This window comes from Crotalus tigris, unplaced genomic scaffold (genome assembly GCF_016545835.1).
Source record: "Crotalus tigris isolate CLP2741 ecotype Arizona unplaced genomic scaffold, ASM1654583v1 scf7180000024281.4978605, whole genome shotgun sequence".
Lineage (NCBI taxonomy): Eukaryota > Metazoa > Chordata > Lepidosauria > Squamata > Viperidae > Crotalus > Crotalus tigris.
The window spans coordinates 766,539-784,621 of NW_024100453.1; the positions used below are offsets into that span (position 1 = coordinate 766,539).

The following is an 18,083-nucleotide window of genomic DNA, read 5'->3' on the forward strand; positions in this document are numbered from 1 at the left end:
TTTTTTGTATATGATTTAATACTTACATATAAAGTACAAACTGCATATAACTATCATGTTCATACTAAATAGCACCGCCCATCAAAACTGACTACTAATTGAATATAACAGTTATTTGATATAAAATATTTTAATAACTATATTATATTAAATAGAACTTTCTTGCAAGTAAATAATCATAGAATTATTTCAAAAACTTATTTAGCTTCAAAGATCATATTACAAATTGACAGCCATCAGGGTTTTTTTCTCTACTCTTCAATAACTTAAGAAAAAGGATGCAGGGATAAAGTGGGTTAATGGAAATATGATGAAAAATTAGGTTGTATGTAGAACAATGTAGGCTTATACAGAATTATCAAATTGCTATAGGTTTTTCCTAGAAGAAAATATATCAAACTTTGCAATCTATTCAAAATCATTGTTAAAAAGGCTGCAAATACTGTTAAAATCTTGATATAGAAGGACCACAATGAATTACAAGACTTGTGTCTATGTTCTTTCTAAATCGAGATCAGTTCAAGGGCAAATTATTTTTTTCACTGAAATATAAAATATTCATTAATAATCTCAGAAAGAAGTGGCTATATTAATAAATCAGTGAAAAGTACTGAAAGAATAAAATCTATGAGGGGGGAGTGGGAGGGTTGGGGAGGTTTGGGGATGGGTTGTTTTGTTTTTGTAAAATTTTAAAAACTTAATAAATATTTACAATATAAAAAAAAAATCTATGACATGCTCATGCTCTACAATCTTCCTTAGAACCCAAAAATGTAAATGACTACAGCATTGAACACATTGGGATGAATAGTTGAACACAATGGTATTAATAGTTCAACATAGATAAATATATACAGAATATTAAAAGCTATTATGTGAGTTTTTGTTGCATTAAAGTGAAGGCAAAGCTCTCTAAATTCCACATACTCTTTTGTAACTGCAAGCAAATACCAAAACAATCTGTATACATACAAAAATAATTATATAAGGGAAACTACAGCAGCAAACACTACCTCAACTGTTAAGGAGGTTAGCTCCATGTCTAAAAGTGAGCAGTAATTTAATTTAAATATTAATAGCCCTATAAAATTAAGTTTCAGCATTGGAAAACTAATTATCCTTCACACCAGAAAAATCACTTCATGCAAAGAGATAAAAGCTACCATGTAAATTGCTTAGCACTGCAGAAGATTCTGTTATCACAGCACTTGACTGTCATTGCATTTACATATAATCAGCTAGCAAGAACAGCATCTAGTTCCACCATTGAGGATTTTTACTTTACTACTTTTTAGTGGAGTGGAAGCTTTTCCTCACTTCCACAATGCCCCTTTAAAATTTAAAATCATACCCTTTCAATTAGATGACAGTTATCTTAAAATCATTTCAAGTTATTACTGCTTTGTACACAATAAAAGCAGATTTATTTTGCCACTGTGCTAGCTAGCATTCATTGCCTATTAAAATAGGTGAAATTCTTTTTTAAAAAATTCATGGAAGAGACTAGTGCACCTCTCACAATTTATATTAAATGTAAATATCTGTGTGGCTTGCCTCTAAGGAGGTTCACTAAAGCAAGAAAATGGTGTATTTATGGGTGTGTTAATTTTGAATATTCTACAATTTGAATTAGACTGGTCATATATTCAGCGATAAATCCCATGACCTAAAAAGAGTCTTCATTTAAAAGAATTTGAAAGTGGCATCTTATAGGATTCTTTTTGTATATCAAACAGCTTAATCTCAATCCGATGCATTTATTTAACACCACCTGAACGAGATAAATAGGTCCACTCCATAGCATTAAATGGCATTAAGGGGGAAAAAAAGAAAAGCAGGACGACCGTCAGTGAAGAAGCACAATTTTCTTAATTCAGAATTCACAAGCTTCTAAGTCAAAAGAACGGCATGTTCAAAGGTTAAATATTAGGATTTGAGCAGGTGCAGAATAACTTTTCTTCTACCCTTGTTCATTTGTGACCGGTCACCTTTTTCTTTTTCTTCTTTACTTATTTAATGATTCACAAGAGTCGCGCGTCCGTCCCCCAAAATAGAGTATCGGTAACATTCCCAATCACCTATCCCGCCGGTGTCCTTTCACAAACTGAAATTACATTTCCACCAAAACTAGACAAAAGCAGGCATCACCTTTCCACTTCTTATTCCCTCCCACGGCATTTGTATTCCCGTCCCTTACAAAAAATTCAAGGCTTACCCGGTTTCCAAAACTTCAACGGACCCACGGGCGCCGCCATCTTGGGGTGAAAGGTCAAAGGAAAGGAACGAACCCTCTCCCGTTTGCAAGGATCATGTGATCGTGAGGAGTTTGGTGATTGGCTGATGGTTACCATGGATTCCCCCCCCCCCGAATTTGCCAAGCAGCTGTCTCTCCTCCAATCTGCAGTCCAAGGGCAGAGCTTTAGCTGGGGAAGGGGGTGTTTTTCGCCAACCTTTGGGATATTTTAGATGAGGGTAAAGGCTTCGGCAGAAACGCAGAAGTGGTTTGCCATGACCTTCTTTGAGAACAGCGTTTTTCAACCTTGGCAACTTTTAAGATGTGTGGATTTCAACTCCCACAATTCCACATGCTCTTATTTCGGAATTATATCTGAAACTAATTCTTTTACCGACATCACTGGTTCAGTATAACCATACCTTTTCAAAAATAGCTGGATTCCAAAGTTTTGGAATATAATGTGACATTAACATTATTAGCATTTTAAAATCCCCATAGATCTTCTTACATTAAAATATTACAGTCCATTGGGTAAATGAGTAGACGTAATTAGTAACAGCATTCCCCATTGCAAAATTTTGTTTCAGAGTCCATTTATATTCTGTATCGAGAGGTATTATACTGCCTTGCTCAATTTGGCATATTCCAGATGAGCTGGGCCAGAGGATCGTGCTTGCTGGGAATTCTAAGAATTTCAGTCTCGCTACATCCACTACAAAATCTTACAGAGGGCATTCTGTACTCAATGTCATGCCCATCAATTTTTGATGATAAGTAATCCTTCATTAATTATGTTAGTAGCATAGAGATGATTATTTCAAGTGGTTGGTTCCTGCTGAAGACAGAGGGCTTTATTTATTTGTTTATTGACTGGATTTCTGTCCCACTTTCTATTCAGGTATTCAAGGCACCATATTCTATTTTCCCCACAAGAACCCTGTGAGATAGGCTGGCTTGAGACAGAAAGTGACTACGGTACCTCAAACTTGTCCAGTAAATTTCTGTGATTGAGAATATTTTGAGAAGCACAGTCATTTATAACCCCCTCAGTAACTGAAATTAGAGGAAACAATATTCATTAGGAAAACTTTTTGCCTTAATAAGTCTATGCTCACTTTTTTACGATCAACTCACATGAATTTTTCATGAGCTTTTCCAACTAAACTGGTTCCTGATGTATATAAAAATTTCCAGATGCTAAGAAAATAATCCAAAGTGATGGAGGAAAGAATAGTTATTAAAACATATCTTCTATTAGCTACGATCATATTTGTAGATTAAAAAAGTATCTTTATCTTTAATCACTTCTATGGCATTTTATCCTTATTTTGTGTTTATCTTTTGTAAACCATTTGATAGTTTCAGATAAACAGCATATTAAATATAGTACACAAACATAAATAGGTAGGTGGAGACAATAAAAAGGCTTAATTAGTGCCTAAGGGATATGCATCCTCTTCTCTCTATCCAGATGTAGAGATTCATCATATTCAGTTTTATACAAATGCAGTTTGATCAAGGGAAGCAACATACGATTGAATGTTTTGATCTAATATAAACATATACAGTATTAGATAAAGGTAGTAAGCAAACTATTTAAAACAATGTATCATCATATTTGATTCTATAATAGTCCAGTGATTAAGCATCAACGTGCTGGGCAAAAGGCAGACCACATGATGCTTCCCATAATTTTGAAGCTGTTGCTGGAGATGCCTTTGTAACTCAAGGTTGCCATTTATCCCATAACTTAATTCCCCCAAAGATGGCATCACTTTCACAGAAACCAGAATAGCCATAAATAATCACACATGAAGTGGGAATTCATACAAATGGCAACTTTATGGGAATCAGTTCGCTAGACCATCGGTGATCCTGCACCTTTCCTTGGAAATGTAGAAATTTACCAACTTCTTGTCTATATGTACAGTAACATCTGATTTTTGATTATCATCACATGATGATGATAGATGTTGCTTCCTCTCTCAGAACCTGAAGTAGAGCTCTTCAGGAAAAAAAAAAACAGATCTTAGTCAATTTCAGCATATACACCCATAAATATCAATTCTAATCCAACTAGAATACGGGATTTCTGGTTTAACTGGTCTGAAATTTTTTTCAAACATTTCTAAGTTAAATTACCTCTGAATATTCAACATTGTAGTTATAACCTTGTCATATTCCAAAAGAGAGCATTCTTTAAAAAATCATACAATCAAAACAATCATTCTTATAAATGAGTACAAGGCAGAAGTATAAAGAAAAACATAAGAAGAAAAGGAAACGTGTGAAAGCACATAAAAGTCAAATGAGAACTGAATCTGTTCACTGAATATGAAAATATGTCAGTGATGAGGAAGCAAAACGAAGCAGGCGGACAAATATGAGTGGACAGAGTATCCAGGAAAAGAAAATAACAACGAATACATGACCCTTGTGGGAGTACTCCACTGTGTAGTGTTTGGTGGATCCATCCTGTTATTGCAGATTGTTGACCTTTTCCTGTTTCCAGATCAATTCTCAGATTTTCAAAAAATGAAAGAAATACACCTTCATCGAAGAGATATACTCTGATGTTCCATTTCCACCCGGCCTTGGCGCCCTCCTCTTGCGATGGCAAAGTGGCTGAGGATGTGGCGGGGGCAGCAGCCAGGGCAGGGGCGGCGAGGACCCCTTACGATGCTACAGTGGCCGCCACCATGCCGCCACCGGAGCTGCTGCCTCCCATCCTACTCCCCCTCCCTGCCCGTTCAGCGCTGTCTGCCTTTTGTTCTCTCTCTCCTCACCTGGAGAGAGAGGGAGGGAGGAAGAGAGAGAGGAAAGAGAAAGAGAGAGGAAAGAGAGAGAAAGAAAGAGGAAAGAGAAAGAGAAGAAAAAGAGGAAAGAGAGAAAGAGGAAAGAGAAGAGAGAGGAAAGAGGGAAAGAGAAAAGAAAGAGAGGAGAGAAAGTTAGAGAAAAGGAAGAGGAAAGAGAAAGAGGAAAGAGATAAAGGAAAAAGGAAAGAGACAGAGGAAAGAAAGAAAAGAAAGGAAAGAAAGAGAAGAAAGAGACAGAGAGTCCCTTTTGACATCTAAAATGAAGATAACACTGCATATATCCTTTTTTACCTTTATTTTATATATATATACACAAACACATATACATACATACATATATATTAAAGGTAAAAAAGGATATATGCAGTGTTATCTTCATTTTAGATATCACAAGGATTTTGTGGCTCCCAGTGTTTTGTTTTCGGTGGGAAACGTGTCCAAGTGGCTCTTTGAGTGTTTTGGGTTGCCTACCCCTGGCCTAACCTAAAAAAGAGGATCTGACATGTTGGAATTAGGACCCCTATTGGCTACTAGAGACTATAAATAACAAAACACTCATTCTGGAGTTGCAGCTGGAGCTCATTAAAAACCCAGAAGGGTTTGGGTGATAAAGGCCAGGTTGGCCCTCTCATCCATGATCAGGTCATGGATGAAGGGAGCTTTATTAAAGCCAGAATTTTGAAGCAGCAGCAGTGAGTTACAGAATCTCCAAACACAGGTCTTGGGGCTGAACACAGCAAGCCAGAATGCAGTATCTTGGTCATTATCTTGTTACTTGTATTTCCACTTGATTTTCAAAAGTTTATCTAGGTTTATTTTGTGTATCCAGCAAAAAAAAAAATTCTTATTAGGGTCATTTTGCCAATTATTTTAATTTAATTACCTTTTGTAATCCACATTTTATTATCCAATATTTCTGGTTCCAGTATTTCCGCATAATTAATATCTTTTGGACAAAGTTATCCATACAACATCATTGCTGACATTTCTGATATTATGGCTACTAATGTTTGCCCCATTCTTCAAAAATCTCCTTTTATTTTTAATGTTAGTGTTTTGTGTCATTTTGTAAAGCCTTAGAAAAAATAACCAATTTCTAAACATGATTAAAAAGTAAGGTTTGTGAACTCAGTATTCTTTGAAAGCCTCTGCCACAGTTGTATGATGGCTGATCCCTGTCTTCTGGCTCTCAGACTTGTGGGAGACCATGGTCTACTTGCTAGTTCTTTGGTCATAGCCATCTGTTGGAACCATCTTTATTTCACCATGGCTCCCCTGGAAATCAGAGCCAACTGCTTATTTTAATAATTGTCGCATTGCAGCTTTTAGGATTCCTAAAATAGCATATTTGGTATTAGTATGAGTTCCTGATATCCACAATCACCTTGTTCATTATGTTAAGCCATTAATTATGGTTTGCACAATAACACACCAAAACTGAACATACAATTTTGTAACTCAATAAATTAATGAACAAAAGGCTACCAAAAGCTTTCAGACTGAAACTGTGAACCTTATCAGAGAGATACAATCACAAGAAACTAGATTTGGATTCTCAAATGTCTTAACAAACATTTTGAAACAAGTTTATTTAAATATATATATATATATATATATATATATATATATATATATATATATATATATTCAAAATGCATATTCAACCTATTTTGCTAAAATCCATGGTTGCAAATAAATGTTTTTTATTCAGTTCATCAACACAATATGTGTAACTGTAGCATGAGATTAGCAAGAGACATGTGGAAAATTTGCCATACTTTTATTAAAGGCAAGGCCATATTTAGCAGATGAACTATTATGAGGCTTGAGAGGTGGCTTAGCTTGACTGAATTGTAGTCTTGGATAATTTATTTTGGAAATTTTAGAGAAATTGCATTGACAAAAATATTCAATCCCCCTTCTCCCCAAATATTCATAAAGTACCATAAAATAAACAGGCTGAAGTACAAAGCCTGGCAAAAGGTTAGGCAACAGGTGTACCTAAAACAAATCCTATAGAATAAAATAAGAGTGCCTTCTTTTGTACTCTTAAGGTAGATCCACCTATTGGCTCTGCTGCACACAAGGGGATTTTTTTCCTGCCTCGTTCAAGTCTTGTAATACTACAGAAGTGGGCAGTTTAAGAGAAGCATCTCCTTCTAACAACTATGTATATAACAGCTCCCTCCTTCTGCATTTCTCAGAAGCAGTCACTTGAAGTATACAGTGCAAAGTCTCTAAGATTTATTAGGCTTGTGCTAATCTGTTGTCTAGGTTTTAAGTTACATCTCAATGGATGGCAACCTCTGTAATTTTCAGCCGCATTTCCCCTCCTAGACAGCATGGAAACCATATGGTTAAGCTTGGATCGAATGACAGAATAGTGAAATTCCCTCTCCTTGTTTAGTTTGCGGAAATAATCTCCCCGATGATTGACAGAATAGTCAATAGACCTAAGGGATGTTAGTGAACCAGTAGAACTTGCCCGGGAACACTGGGAAGACAATGAAGAAAGTGATCGTGCACTAGAAGAAGTCGAGGTGGACTTTTTAGAAATAGGAGACCCTTCTTTAGAGGACATTCTTTGATCAGGAATCTTCTGATCAGGTATTCTCTGAGCCAGGGGTACTTCCACATTATCTCTTTTGTCAGTCTGTGTCATAGAAGTTTTGTATACAACTGTCGTCTGAGTGCCCACCATTCTAGATCGAGTAGTGGTCTGGGTGGTAGCTGAAACCACAGAAGTAGTAGTTTGTGTGGCACAATTTATGAATGTTGTTGCTCGCTTCTCGTCTAAAGTTTCAGTCTGAGTGGACTGGCTGTTTGTCTCCTTAGGTTTTGTTAGGATTTCAGAACCACTATGCCATTGCTCTTCACCACAAAGGTGTGGCCGTTTAGCACTCATTCGCCCCCCTTGGAGCTCTTTCACCTGTTCTATTTCTCTTTCAAGTTTCTTGGGGGAGCTTGAGAGCCTAGCAAATTCAGCTCTCAGAAGGTTACCCACAGTGAAATCTTTGCATGGTGTTAGTTTATTGACTAGATGCTCATGGCAAATATTAGTCCTGCAGCTTTGAGGCAGCTTTGAATTAAGAGGCTTAGATTGCGCATAAAGGATTCGGAACTCCAAATCAAAATGTTCCACTATTTGGCCTGAGAGTAGCAATAAATTACTGCTGTTCAGCTTCCCATCAGTCCAAGTGAAGCTAGAAAGATGGAAAAAGAAAATATTATGATACATTTATAGTATGAATTAATTAAATTATCTCTTCCCTTTAAAATAGACAGTTATCCCCATTTATCAGATTGAGGCTGAGATACTAATTCATGGAGGTACATCTAACGATCATGGCTCCAAAACAAATTTATTGAGGGGAAGCATTCTACTTATACCAAACAACAGAATTACCCTACTGTAACATTTAATTGCTGTTGATAGTTTTCCATCCAGCCTTCACCAATTTATATATAATTGGTAAAAACAAAGACTAGCTACACTTAGGAGTATAAGACAAAATATTATATTATATCTTGTATTTTCATCTCAATATACTGTATGGAAAATAATTAACTATGTAACGGGGAAAATCAAGAATTTTAATCATTGCTGCTTATTAAGTCAAATGACTATTAGCTGTCAGATGGCTATTAGGATAAGCTTACACTAGAAGAAGAAGAAGAATGATTTAATTATGCATTTTAAAGTGCTTAATGATATATTTTGAGCAAGAGATTATAATCTAGGGAAAAAGGACACAAAGATATGTTAGATATTTATTTATTTATGAGACTTATATACCGCTTTAAGTGCAAGCACTCTCTAAGCGGTGTACACCAGTAAGCAATGTATATATATATTTACATTGCCCCCAGCAATCTGGGTCCTCATTTTACCTACCCCGGAAGGATGGAAGGCTGAGCCAACCTTGAGCCGGTGAGATTTGAACCGCTGACCTGTTGAACACAGTCAGCTAAATGTCTGCAATAGATTAAGCTGATAGAATAACACCTGCTCAAAGTCATTCCATAGGTAAATTTGAATCTCTGCCTTCCTAGTCCTAACTGAATAAATGAACAACCAAACTACACCTATCATAGGATTTGAAGTGTTTATAAACAAGATTCTTTACAAATGAATAAAAAGCTATTTTGGATTTTTTAATAAATGCCCTATGATTTTTATTAAGGATGTTAGTCAGCACTGCACTAATAGTATAGAACTCCACTGGGACTAGAATCCTCCATGACTAAAAGTATAATAGTAAAGAATAAACTCTAGCCCACGGGTTACATATAAATATAAGCTTATGGCAGTTCAGGCAGACCTCATTAGACCTACTCCAAGTTAATGATATTATTAACTTGATGAAACTCAGTCTTCCAATAACAAAGTTTATAAAGGAAAGGAGAAAAGCCTGTATGAAAGTGCATTTTTCTTTTTCAATATCATTTCTTGCAATAAGGATTCCAGTCCAAATATATGTATGCTTGTCCCCATTTTCTCCATATTTTAAAAGCAATCTTAGATCCTTAAAAGCTGAAGCTTGTTGGATCATCTTACAGTAGTGTTCCTTAAAATCTGGTCCTAAGACTCCTGGGCGTTCTTCAAAACCCTCTCAAGGGTCCACAAAATCAAAATTTCTCGGCCTTTGTTGAAAAAAAATACAATATTAAAGTCCCTTCAGTGATGAGAAATGACAGCGAGTACATCAATTTTAATTTTTAATATAATAAAGATTGATGAATAAAACTCGTTCAAACAAAAGCCTTTTTGGGGGTCTCCATAATTTTTAAAAGTGGGAAGGCATTCTGAGAGAAAAATTAATTAACAGTCTTACAGAGAAAGATTAATCCACTACATTTTATTTATAAACAGAAGAGACAACTTGCTGAAATTTGATGGCAACCCACTTTAAATATGAAAACTAAAGCCCAAAAAGGAACCACCCTTCATTCTAATATAAAAATGTATATAAAACAATGTTTTAAAGGAACACAGCCTTGCTTTTCACACCAAATTCCATACACAAACATTAACATATATTCATTCTTGGATCTACTAAGAGATGATTAGCTTTCCCTGTGTGGATGCCCTTCTGCATTACTAGATAATTAGCACTAAATAATACTGGTGGATTATGGAAAATTATGTCAAGTCAACTGGGTTACTCAGCTGGAGAAAGCTTGTCCACCTATTGAAGCCATGGCCTATTTCCAACAGAGCTAGTTTTGTCGTAATTTATAACAGATACTTTACCTGTAGGTGCCTGTAGTCACTCTTACACCATCAATAAGCATGAACTTCTCATGGACACTCCCAATTATCTTGGCTCCTGATCTTGCATAATATGTGTTTCCAATAATAGTTCGGACTCTCATTAACTGTTTTCAAAATGACACAAATTTTAGACAAAATTACCAAGGCAATGTTTTTAACCACCTACATACAAAAAGCTATTATGGCAATGCAGAAATACAATATAGTGAAATATAAATGTTTGGGGCAGTGTCAAGTCAACTTTCACATCGTCCATGAAAACAAGGAATTATTATATGGGCAACGTGTTTATCTACTGAATGCTTATCAGTTCCATGCATTTCTTTGTTCCAAAATTAAATCTGTCCAAAATTAATCTTAGTTATTGTTTTTCTTCTATGTGATTTAACATTTCTTTCTGCTGTCAGTTAAAAGGATGGAACTGTGCCTCATCCATTCAATTCCTTTGATATGGCAAAGGGATAAAATGGACTTGACAGTGCAGAAACAAAAATTTATGACTATACAACACAATGCTATCCTTATCTTCAACTGCAGATTTCTCCATTAGAGCTTCTGTGCACTATGAAACCAGGAAATCAGTATTCTTATTAGTAATAGGCACAGAAGCCACAGTATTAAGAAATGTCAAGAAATCTGCTGCGGGGGATACTACTGGAAAAAAATAAGAATGGCAGAAATCGAATCAAATCCTTTATTTATTGTTCTAGCTCAACAAAATAAAAATACAAAATTAAGAATACAGGAAAAGAAAAATATAAGCCTGAAATATTTGTTGATAACATGATATCAACTAGCTTCTGCAACCCATATTCCTATTCCTATTCCTAAAAACATGGCAATCCAAGTTAAATCTTCCAGAAAACTAGAATTTTTTGATCAAAGAGACTTTCTGAAAACCAGGTTTATTAATGCCACATGCCATAAGTGGTAAATGTAAAGTTAACAATACATGAATTACTAACTCAACATCTGAATCTGAATAGTCACACATACAATTGCTGTATGGGAGACTAATATATTTTTCTATAGTTTTAATAAGTGCTTCAATTGAAATCAAATTAAAAAAAACACACATACATTACTACAGATAGTCTTCGAGTTATGACCGAAATGGTGCCTGCTCACCACAACCTGATTTTAGATTATTTTTGTCACATTTGTTTAATGAATGATGTGGTTGTTAAGTGAACCAATGGTATGCTAAGGAGCATAATTTTGCCAAAAACTGTAAGTAAATGCTGTTTTTTAGCAAAACAGTCATAAAACAGGGTGATACGACTGTGGGGCACTGCAAATGGCTATAAATGCAGCCTGGTTGCTGATTACCCAAAGTGCAGACATATGACTGCACGAGGGCCCAGATGTTGAGAAACTTTAAATTTGCACCGTAAGGACTTCCTGAGAAGATCCATCAGAACTTCTAACAGTCACTTAGTGACAGATCATAAGTCAAGGATTACCTGTATATGAAATATGCAGGATGTTACAGAAGCAGCCAGAAACTGACAATGGAGAGTTTACAATTGTGCCAACATAGGAATGGATGATTTGATTTTGTAAATCTAAATCCCAAATCCTTTATTTAGTTTTGATTAAGGCTTTATCTAGGCTGAGTGGAGACACTCAGCTCAGAATTATTTGCCTCCTTAATGATGAAGAAAACCTATACAGTAGGGTAAAGTGATTTAACCAAAATTTGAGTTGGCAATATCTCAGGCAGCCCCCAAAAGAAATGTAGCCAAACTCCAGATGAAAAAGTGATTTCATACTGAAAGAGGGTAAAGTATGGCATTCAGAAACAGACTTAGTAGCTTCTAAAGTTGGAGCATCTTTATAAACACAAGGTTATGCAGAACATAATAGAGCATTTATAAAGTATAAAGCAGAACATTTGCTTTATACAATTATATTGCTGTAGGAGCATAATTATTGACTTAGCATACTTTAAGACTGTTGGAAACTTTTTGAGCTCTAATACAAAGTCCATTCAAGTGACTGAAGCGTTAGAAGTGGATGCCTAGGTACTTGAAGTCTTAAAATCAGTTGATCTTTTGTTCATATTCCATTTAATGGGGTTTTAAAGTGCATGCAACAGAAAAACTAGAACCTTAATTTTTTAGTAATGGATCTCAAAGTATTCAAGAAACTAAACTAACTCAGCAACTGTGAAAGACCACTTAGGTTACAATGGCTATATCGTATCTATATAAGAGAATTGTATAGGGCAGTAAGCCTAGCAGAAGTTATTTACCAGCCGAAAGAATTTAGGCTGGTAAATGTGGCAAAATACATATACATATACATATATACTAAATGTAAATTGGCAAAAAAGATAACAGATAGATAATCTTAATCCTCCTTAAGCTATCAAATGGATATATACTAAACTAATTCTGCAAACCACTGAAGATTATAGGATATGCTCTAACTGATAATCTAAGTACTTGTTTATTTTCTACAGCTGTGGATGCATCATTGACACTCTCTGTGGTAGAGATTGTAAGATAACTTGTAAAACTATTTTGTCAGTATAGATAAAATTTTATCATCTAAAGTCATTTTGAAAGGCAGACATTTCACTACCTCTTCCTGAAGTTAATACCACTTATAAAATCAAATGACTTAGTTATTAACAACATTATTACTAAAGCTAGTTTATTACTTTCTCCTCTTTTTCAACAGTGTTCAAATAATTTATGATCTGTGTAAGTATCCATAAAGATAAAAATGTCCCATAACATACATTTTCCTGTTCAGGGTAGAATTCCAAGTTTTTGCACATTTCTAAGAAATGGCAGAGAAAATTCTGATCCAGAAGTATATACACAGGAACCAGCCTCTTCTTACAAGCTTCCTGAAGGTCAGTGAAGATGTCCATATCTGTGAAGGTGTCCATAACCACAGCAATAACCTTGAAGATAAAAATCAAATGGATTCCAATATTACAAACATTTTATCAGAGGCTTTAGCACAAAAGGAGCGCTGGCTTACCTGAACGCCTGTTCTCAGCATGATGATGAAGAATCCACCAATGGGTTATTTCAGTCCTCCTGCCCAATCAGACCAAGTTGTCAAGTTGTCATGCCTCCTCATTATCTGGGACCTCCCAGTTTTCATTGACGGTGTAGCCAATGACAACAGTTCGACGTGATGACTCTCAAGCAGGTATTAAAAGAAACTAACATAACAAGTATCCTACCCGACCTGACTGACATCTAATAGGGGAGGGTGTGGATTCTTCATCATCATGCTGAGAACAGGTGTTCAGGTAAGCCAACGCTCCTTCTCCAGCATGATGACTGAAGAATCCACCAATGGGACATACCAAAGCATCCAGAGTCCCTAAGGGTGGGAGTCAGTTGGGGCCAGACCCCCAAGTGGTGTGACTACTTGTTGTAAAATACGCCTACCAAAAGCGGCCTCAGCCGACGCAAATTTGTCCGAACAGTAATGTCTAATGAAAGGTGATGGCGAAGACCATGTCGCCGCCCTACAAATGTCCTCAATGGATGCCTGGGTTGCCCACATTGCAGTTGTGGCAGCACTGCGGGTGGAGTGAGCTGTCACATGAGGAGGAACAGGCAAAGCAAGTGAGACGTAGGTGCTTGCAATACAGGCCCTGATCCACCTACCTATGGTGGAAGCTGACACCTTTTGACCCATTGAAGAAGGCTGAAAAGATACAAACAGGGCTTCAGACTTACGGAAAGGTGCCGTGTGCTTGATATAACATCGTAAGGCTCTCAGTACATCCAGAGTGTGCCAACGCCGTTCCAATTCATGTGACGGGTGAGGGCAGAAATTAGGAAGGATGACCTCCTATGCTCTATGGAAAATCGTATTAACCTTTGGGATGAATGAAGGGTCTAGCCTGAGAACCACCCTGTCCTCATGAAACGTGCACAGATCCTCCCTAACTGACAAGGCAGCTAATTCTGAAATGCGCCTAGCCGAGGTAATAGCAATCAGGAAGGAGACCTTGAGTGACAAGTATCGCAACGAGCACGTTTTGAGTGGTTCAAAGGGATATGAGGTTAGTGCCTGAAGAACTCGAGGTAAGTCCCAGGATGGGTACCTATGAATCACAGGTGGTCTATTATTCGTGACTCCCTTAAGGAAGGCCCAGATGGTAGGATGCCTTGATAAAGACTCTGAGGAATCCCATGAGAGTACCGAGGAAAGTGCGGCTAACTGTCTGCGTATAGTGTTGGGTGCCAGCCTTTAGTTGACGCCCTCCATTAAATATTCCAGTACCCTGGGAATAGTCACCTGTGATAGACTTACGTGATTCTTGTTGCACCAGTGACAGAAAGTCTTCCACGTATGGTCATAAATGCGGTTCGTTGCCAGTCTCCTGGCCGCCTGGATCATAGCGATCATCTCCGCTGAATAAGACTCCCTAGTCAGGGTGAGGTGTTCAAGTGCCAGGCAGTCAATTGAAGCCATTGGGGGTCTGGATGTTGGAGATCCCCGTGTCAGCCGTTTTTGGTTGTCGAGAATCCTCCACGGGGCTGAGTATGAAAGACTCACCAGATCCGCGAACCATGGTCTCATGGGCCAGTAAGGAGCGATGAAGACCACTTCCGCCTGCTCCTCCAGTATTTTCCTGATTACTGCTGGAAGCAGAGGCAATGGGCATACAACAGACCTTGTGGCCACCTGCTGCACAGCACATCCGTCCCCTCTGCTCCCCGGGAGGGGAACCGAGAAAAGAATCTGGGCAGCTGAGCATTCCCCGGGGAGGCAAACAGGTCCACGATCGGACGACCAAATTGGTCCGATATCTCCCTGAAGATATCTGGATGTAACATCCACTCCGAATGACCCACTATTGACTTGCTGAGAAAGTCTGCCTGTCGATTTGCCTCTCCCGAGATATGCTCAGCCCTGATGAAGAGCAGATGTTTCTCTGCCCATGAGCTCAATGCTCCAGCCTCCGTCATGAGGGATTTGGACCGGGTGCCCCCTTGCCGATTTACATGAGCTTTTGCAGCCACATTGTCTGTTCGGACCAGTACATGCTGGCCCCTGACTACAGTGTGAAATTTTTGGAGATCTAGATCTATTGCCCTGAGCTCTAACCAGTTTATACTGTGTTTGAGGTCTGTTTGTGACCAATGACCCTGAGCTATCTGGGATTGGAGATGTGCCCCCCAACCAGAGACTTGCGTCTGTGGTCACCTGAACTCGACTGGGCTCCTTGAACAGGGTCCCCTTGTGAATAGCTGATGAAGTCCACCAGCCGAGTGAGAGACGTACCTGATGAGGAACCCTGACCAACCGATTGGATGTACTGGTATGCTGTCTCTGATACGGAAGCAGGAAACACTGCAGGTCCCGGGCATGTAGCCGAGCCCATGGCACTATTAGCTTGGCCAGGAGTTGAGAAAGCATAGCCAATGACACAGTCCTGTCTCTGCTCACCCTGCGTGCCAGGTCTCTGATGCTCCTGCGCCTCTCTTGACAAGTACACGAGGCACGAGTCCATGTCTATCACCGCTCCCAGATGAAGCAGGCAGGTAGAGGGAGTCATCTGGCTCTTTTTGAAATTTATTAGGGAGCCGTGGTTCTGCAGGGTCCTTATGGTGAAGGCCAAATCCGACTGGGCGGCTGACACTGACAGGGACTGGATCAGGATGTCATCCAGATAACACTGGACCCGTACTGGGACCAGCCTTAAGTGAGCTGCCAACATTGCTAGGATTTTGGTAAAATCCTGGGGGCTGAGGAGAGGCGGAAGGGCTTTGTATTGAAAGTGTCGGTTGAGGTAACAGAATCACAGGTACCTGCAATGATCCGGGAGGATAGGAATGTGTAGGTACGCCTCCTTTAGATCTATTGAGGTCAGTAGATCTCCCCGCCTGATGCTGGTTAAAATGGAATGTGACATTTGCATTTTGAACCTCTTGTATTGAAGGTGGAGGTTCAGTCCCTTGAGATCGAGAATTGCCCTCCATCCTCCAGAGGATTTTGGGACTACAAACAGGATGGAGTAATATCCCAGCCCCGCCTGATTCGGGGGAACCTCCTCTATTGCCTTGATGGTGAGTAGGTGTTGGATAGTGTCTTCCATGAGCCCCCTTTTTACAGGGTTTCTCATGGCTGGGCAAGACATGAAGTGATCTAATGGCATGGATTTGAACTCCAGGGACAGGCCTTCTTTGATAGTGCGCAGAACCCAGGAGTCTGTGGTTGTGTTTTCCCATTGGCGTATGAAGAGAGTGAGTCTGCCGCCAATGGGAAAGGTTGCCTCTGAGTCATTTTCCGCGACGGAAGGGGCGACCCCCTCTGCCACAAAAGGAATGTTTAGTTTGTGGCTGGTACCTGGTTCTGTCCCTATAACCTGCCCTATCGAATGAGCCCTCAGGCTTAGGAGCTGGTGGCCGGTATGGTTGCGCAGACTGTTGCAGCCCCAATCCTAAAGGACTGTCGGCGATTGTAAGGGAGGAACCATCTGGTAGTTCTCCTTGCTACATGAGAATTGACTTTTTGTTTCTGTTTGTTCTCAATGAGATATGGGGTTAGGGCCTCCCCAAATAATCTGCTACCCGTGAAGGGGGCTGTGGCCGTGTGCCACTTATATTTGCTTTCGGCTCTCCAGTTTTTTAGCCACAGAAGCCTACTAGCGACTACGCTGGAAGCCATTGCTCGGGCTGAATGTTTGGCCGAATACAGGGAGACATCCGCCATATACTCGGATGTGGCTAATAATTTGGTCAAATCCTGATGGATCCTGGTTTCTTCCAGCGGAATTCTCTTCTGTAACTGACGAAGCCAGGTAATAGAGATCCTTGCAAAGAAGGAAGTGGCTGTTGCTGCCTTAGTTGCCCAGGCAGATGCCAAATGTGCCTTGCACAAGGCCATTTCGGATTTTTTATCTTCTGCCTTAAGGGCGTCCAATACATCTGCCGGGAGACTGGCAGTCGAAAATAGTGGGGCCAGAGATTCATCTACCTTTGGAACCTCTAAGATAGTGGTTCTCAATCTTTTTAATGCTGCGACCCCAACCGGTCGTAAGTCGAGGACTACTCAGCCGATCATAAGTCGAGGACTACTCAACTGGTGCAGCACCATTTGCAGAATGGGACTTTTGGTGGGCTCAGCAGGGCAGAGACAGCCTGGACAATTCCTATTGGCTTTTGAAAGCCAATAGAATTAGACTCTATTCAAGAGAGTCTATTCTATTGGCTTTCAAAAGCCAATAGAATAAAAGGGAGTAGCACATCTAAGGAAAAGGGGAAAAAATGGCGGACTGCATTGTTTGGCGACCCCCGTGAAATGGTCGTTCGACCCCAAATGGGGTCCCGACCCACAGGTTGAGAACCACTGCTCTAAGAGGTCTACTAAAGTCTTTGTCATGTCTACTATTTTGCGCTCAGTCGCACCTTGAGTCGGCTGAGCAGCAGGTGACTCCCACTGTGCCTGAATATTTTTGAGGAATAACGGGGGACAGGGAATTTGGAGGTGTTTGTCTATTGGTTCAGCAAACAGGCGATTAGTTTCCTGATCAGAGAAAGGTTGAGGGTTTAGGACCTGGTGGGAGGAAAGCTTACTCGCTTCACAGGCTCTGTGCAGCAAGGCAGGAAAAAGTGAAGCATTGAACAGCTCTGACATAGGCTGATATTCATAAGTGGGTTCCTCGCAATCCGACCAATCGTCCTTACCTCCCTCATAATCTGAAACATTAGACTCGAAATCAGGAGAATGAGATGGGGAGACCATACCTGACTGCTCCAGTGAAGGACGTGTGGCG

General features: G+C 39.2%; 2 protein-coding genes across 7 annotated transcripts in view; both read right to left on the reverse strand.

Annotated features, from left to right (window-relative positions):
* The window catches only part of DHX35 (DEAH-box helicase 35), a 37,838-nt gene extending 35,493 nt beyond the window's left edge, over window positions 1-2,345 (reverse strand). For 4 of the 5 annotated variants that reach the window (XM_039323679.1, XM_039323678.1, XM_039323677.1 and 1 more), the window contains exon 1: window positions 2,216-2,255. In XM_039323679.1, the coding sequence (XP_039179613.1) occupies window positions 2,216-2,255 (40 nt within the window). Of the gene's footprint in view, window positions 1-2,215 lie in introns of all 5 variants that reach the window. The other variant, XM_039323674.1, reaches the window with a different exon arrangement.
* Window positions 2,346-6,712: 4,367 nt separating this feature from the next.
* Window positions 6,713-18,083, reverse strand: part of FAM83D (family with sequence similarity 83 member D) — a 35,899-nt gene continuing 24,528 nt past the window's right edge. Inside the window, exons 1-4 of one of the 2 annotated variants that reach the window (XM_039323660.1) lie at window positions 14,615-17,416; window positions 13,074-13,241; window positions 10,307-10,431; window positions 6,713-8,255 (exon numbers count right to left, since the gene is read on the reverse strand). In XM_039323660.1, the coding sequence (XP_039179594.1) occupies window positions 7,253-8,255; window positions 10,307-10,431; window positions 13,074-13,241; window positions 14,615-14,884 (1,566 nt within the window). In that variant the 5' untranslated portion in view covers window positions 14,885-17,416 and the 3' untranslated portion in view covers window positions 6,713-7,252. Of the gene's footprint in view, window positions 8,256-10,306; window positions 10,432-13,073; window positions 13,242-14,614; window positions 17,417-18,083 lie in introns of those variants that run through there. The other variant, XM_039323659.1, reaches the window with a different exon arrangement.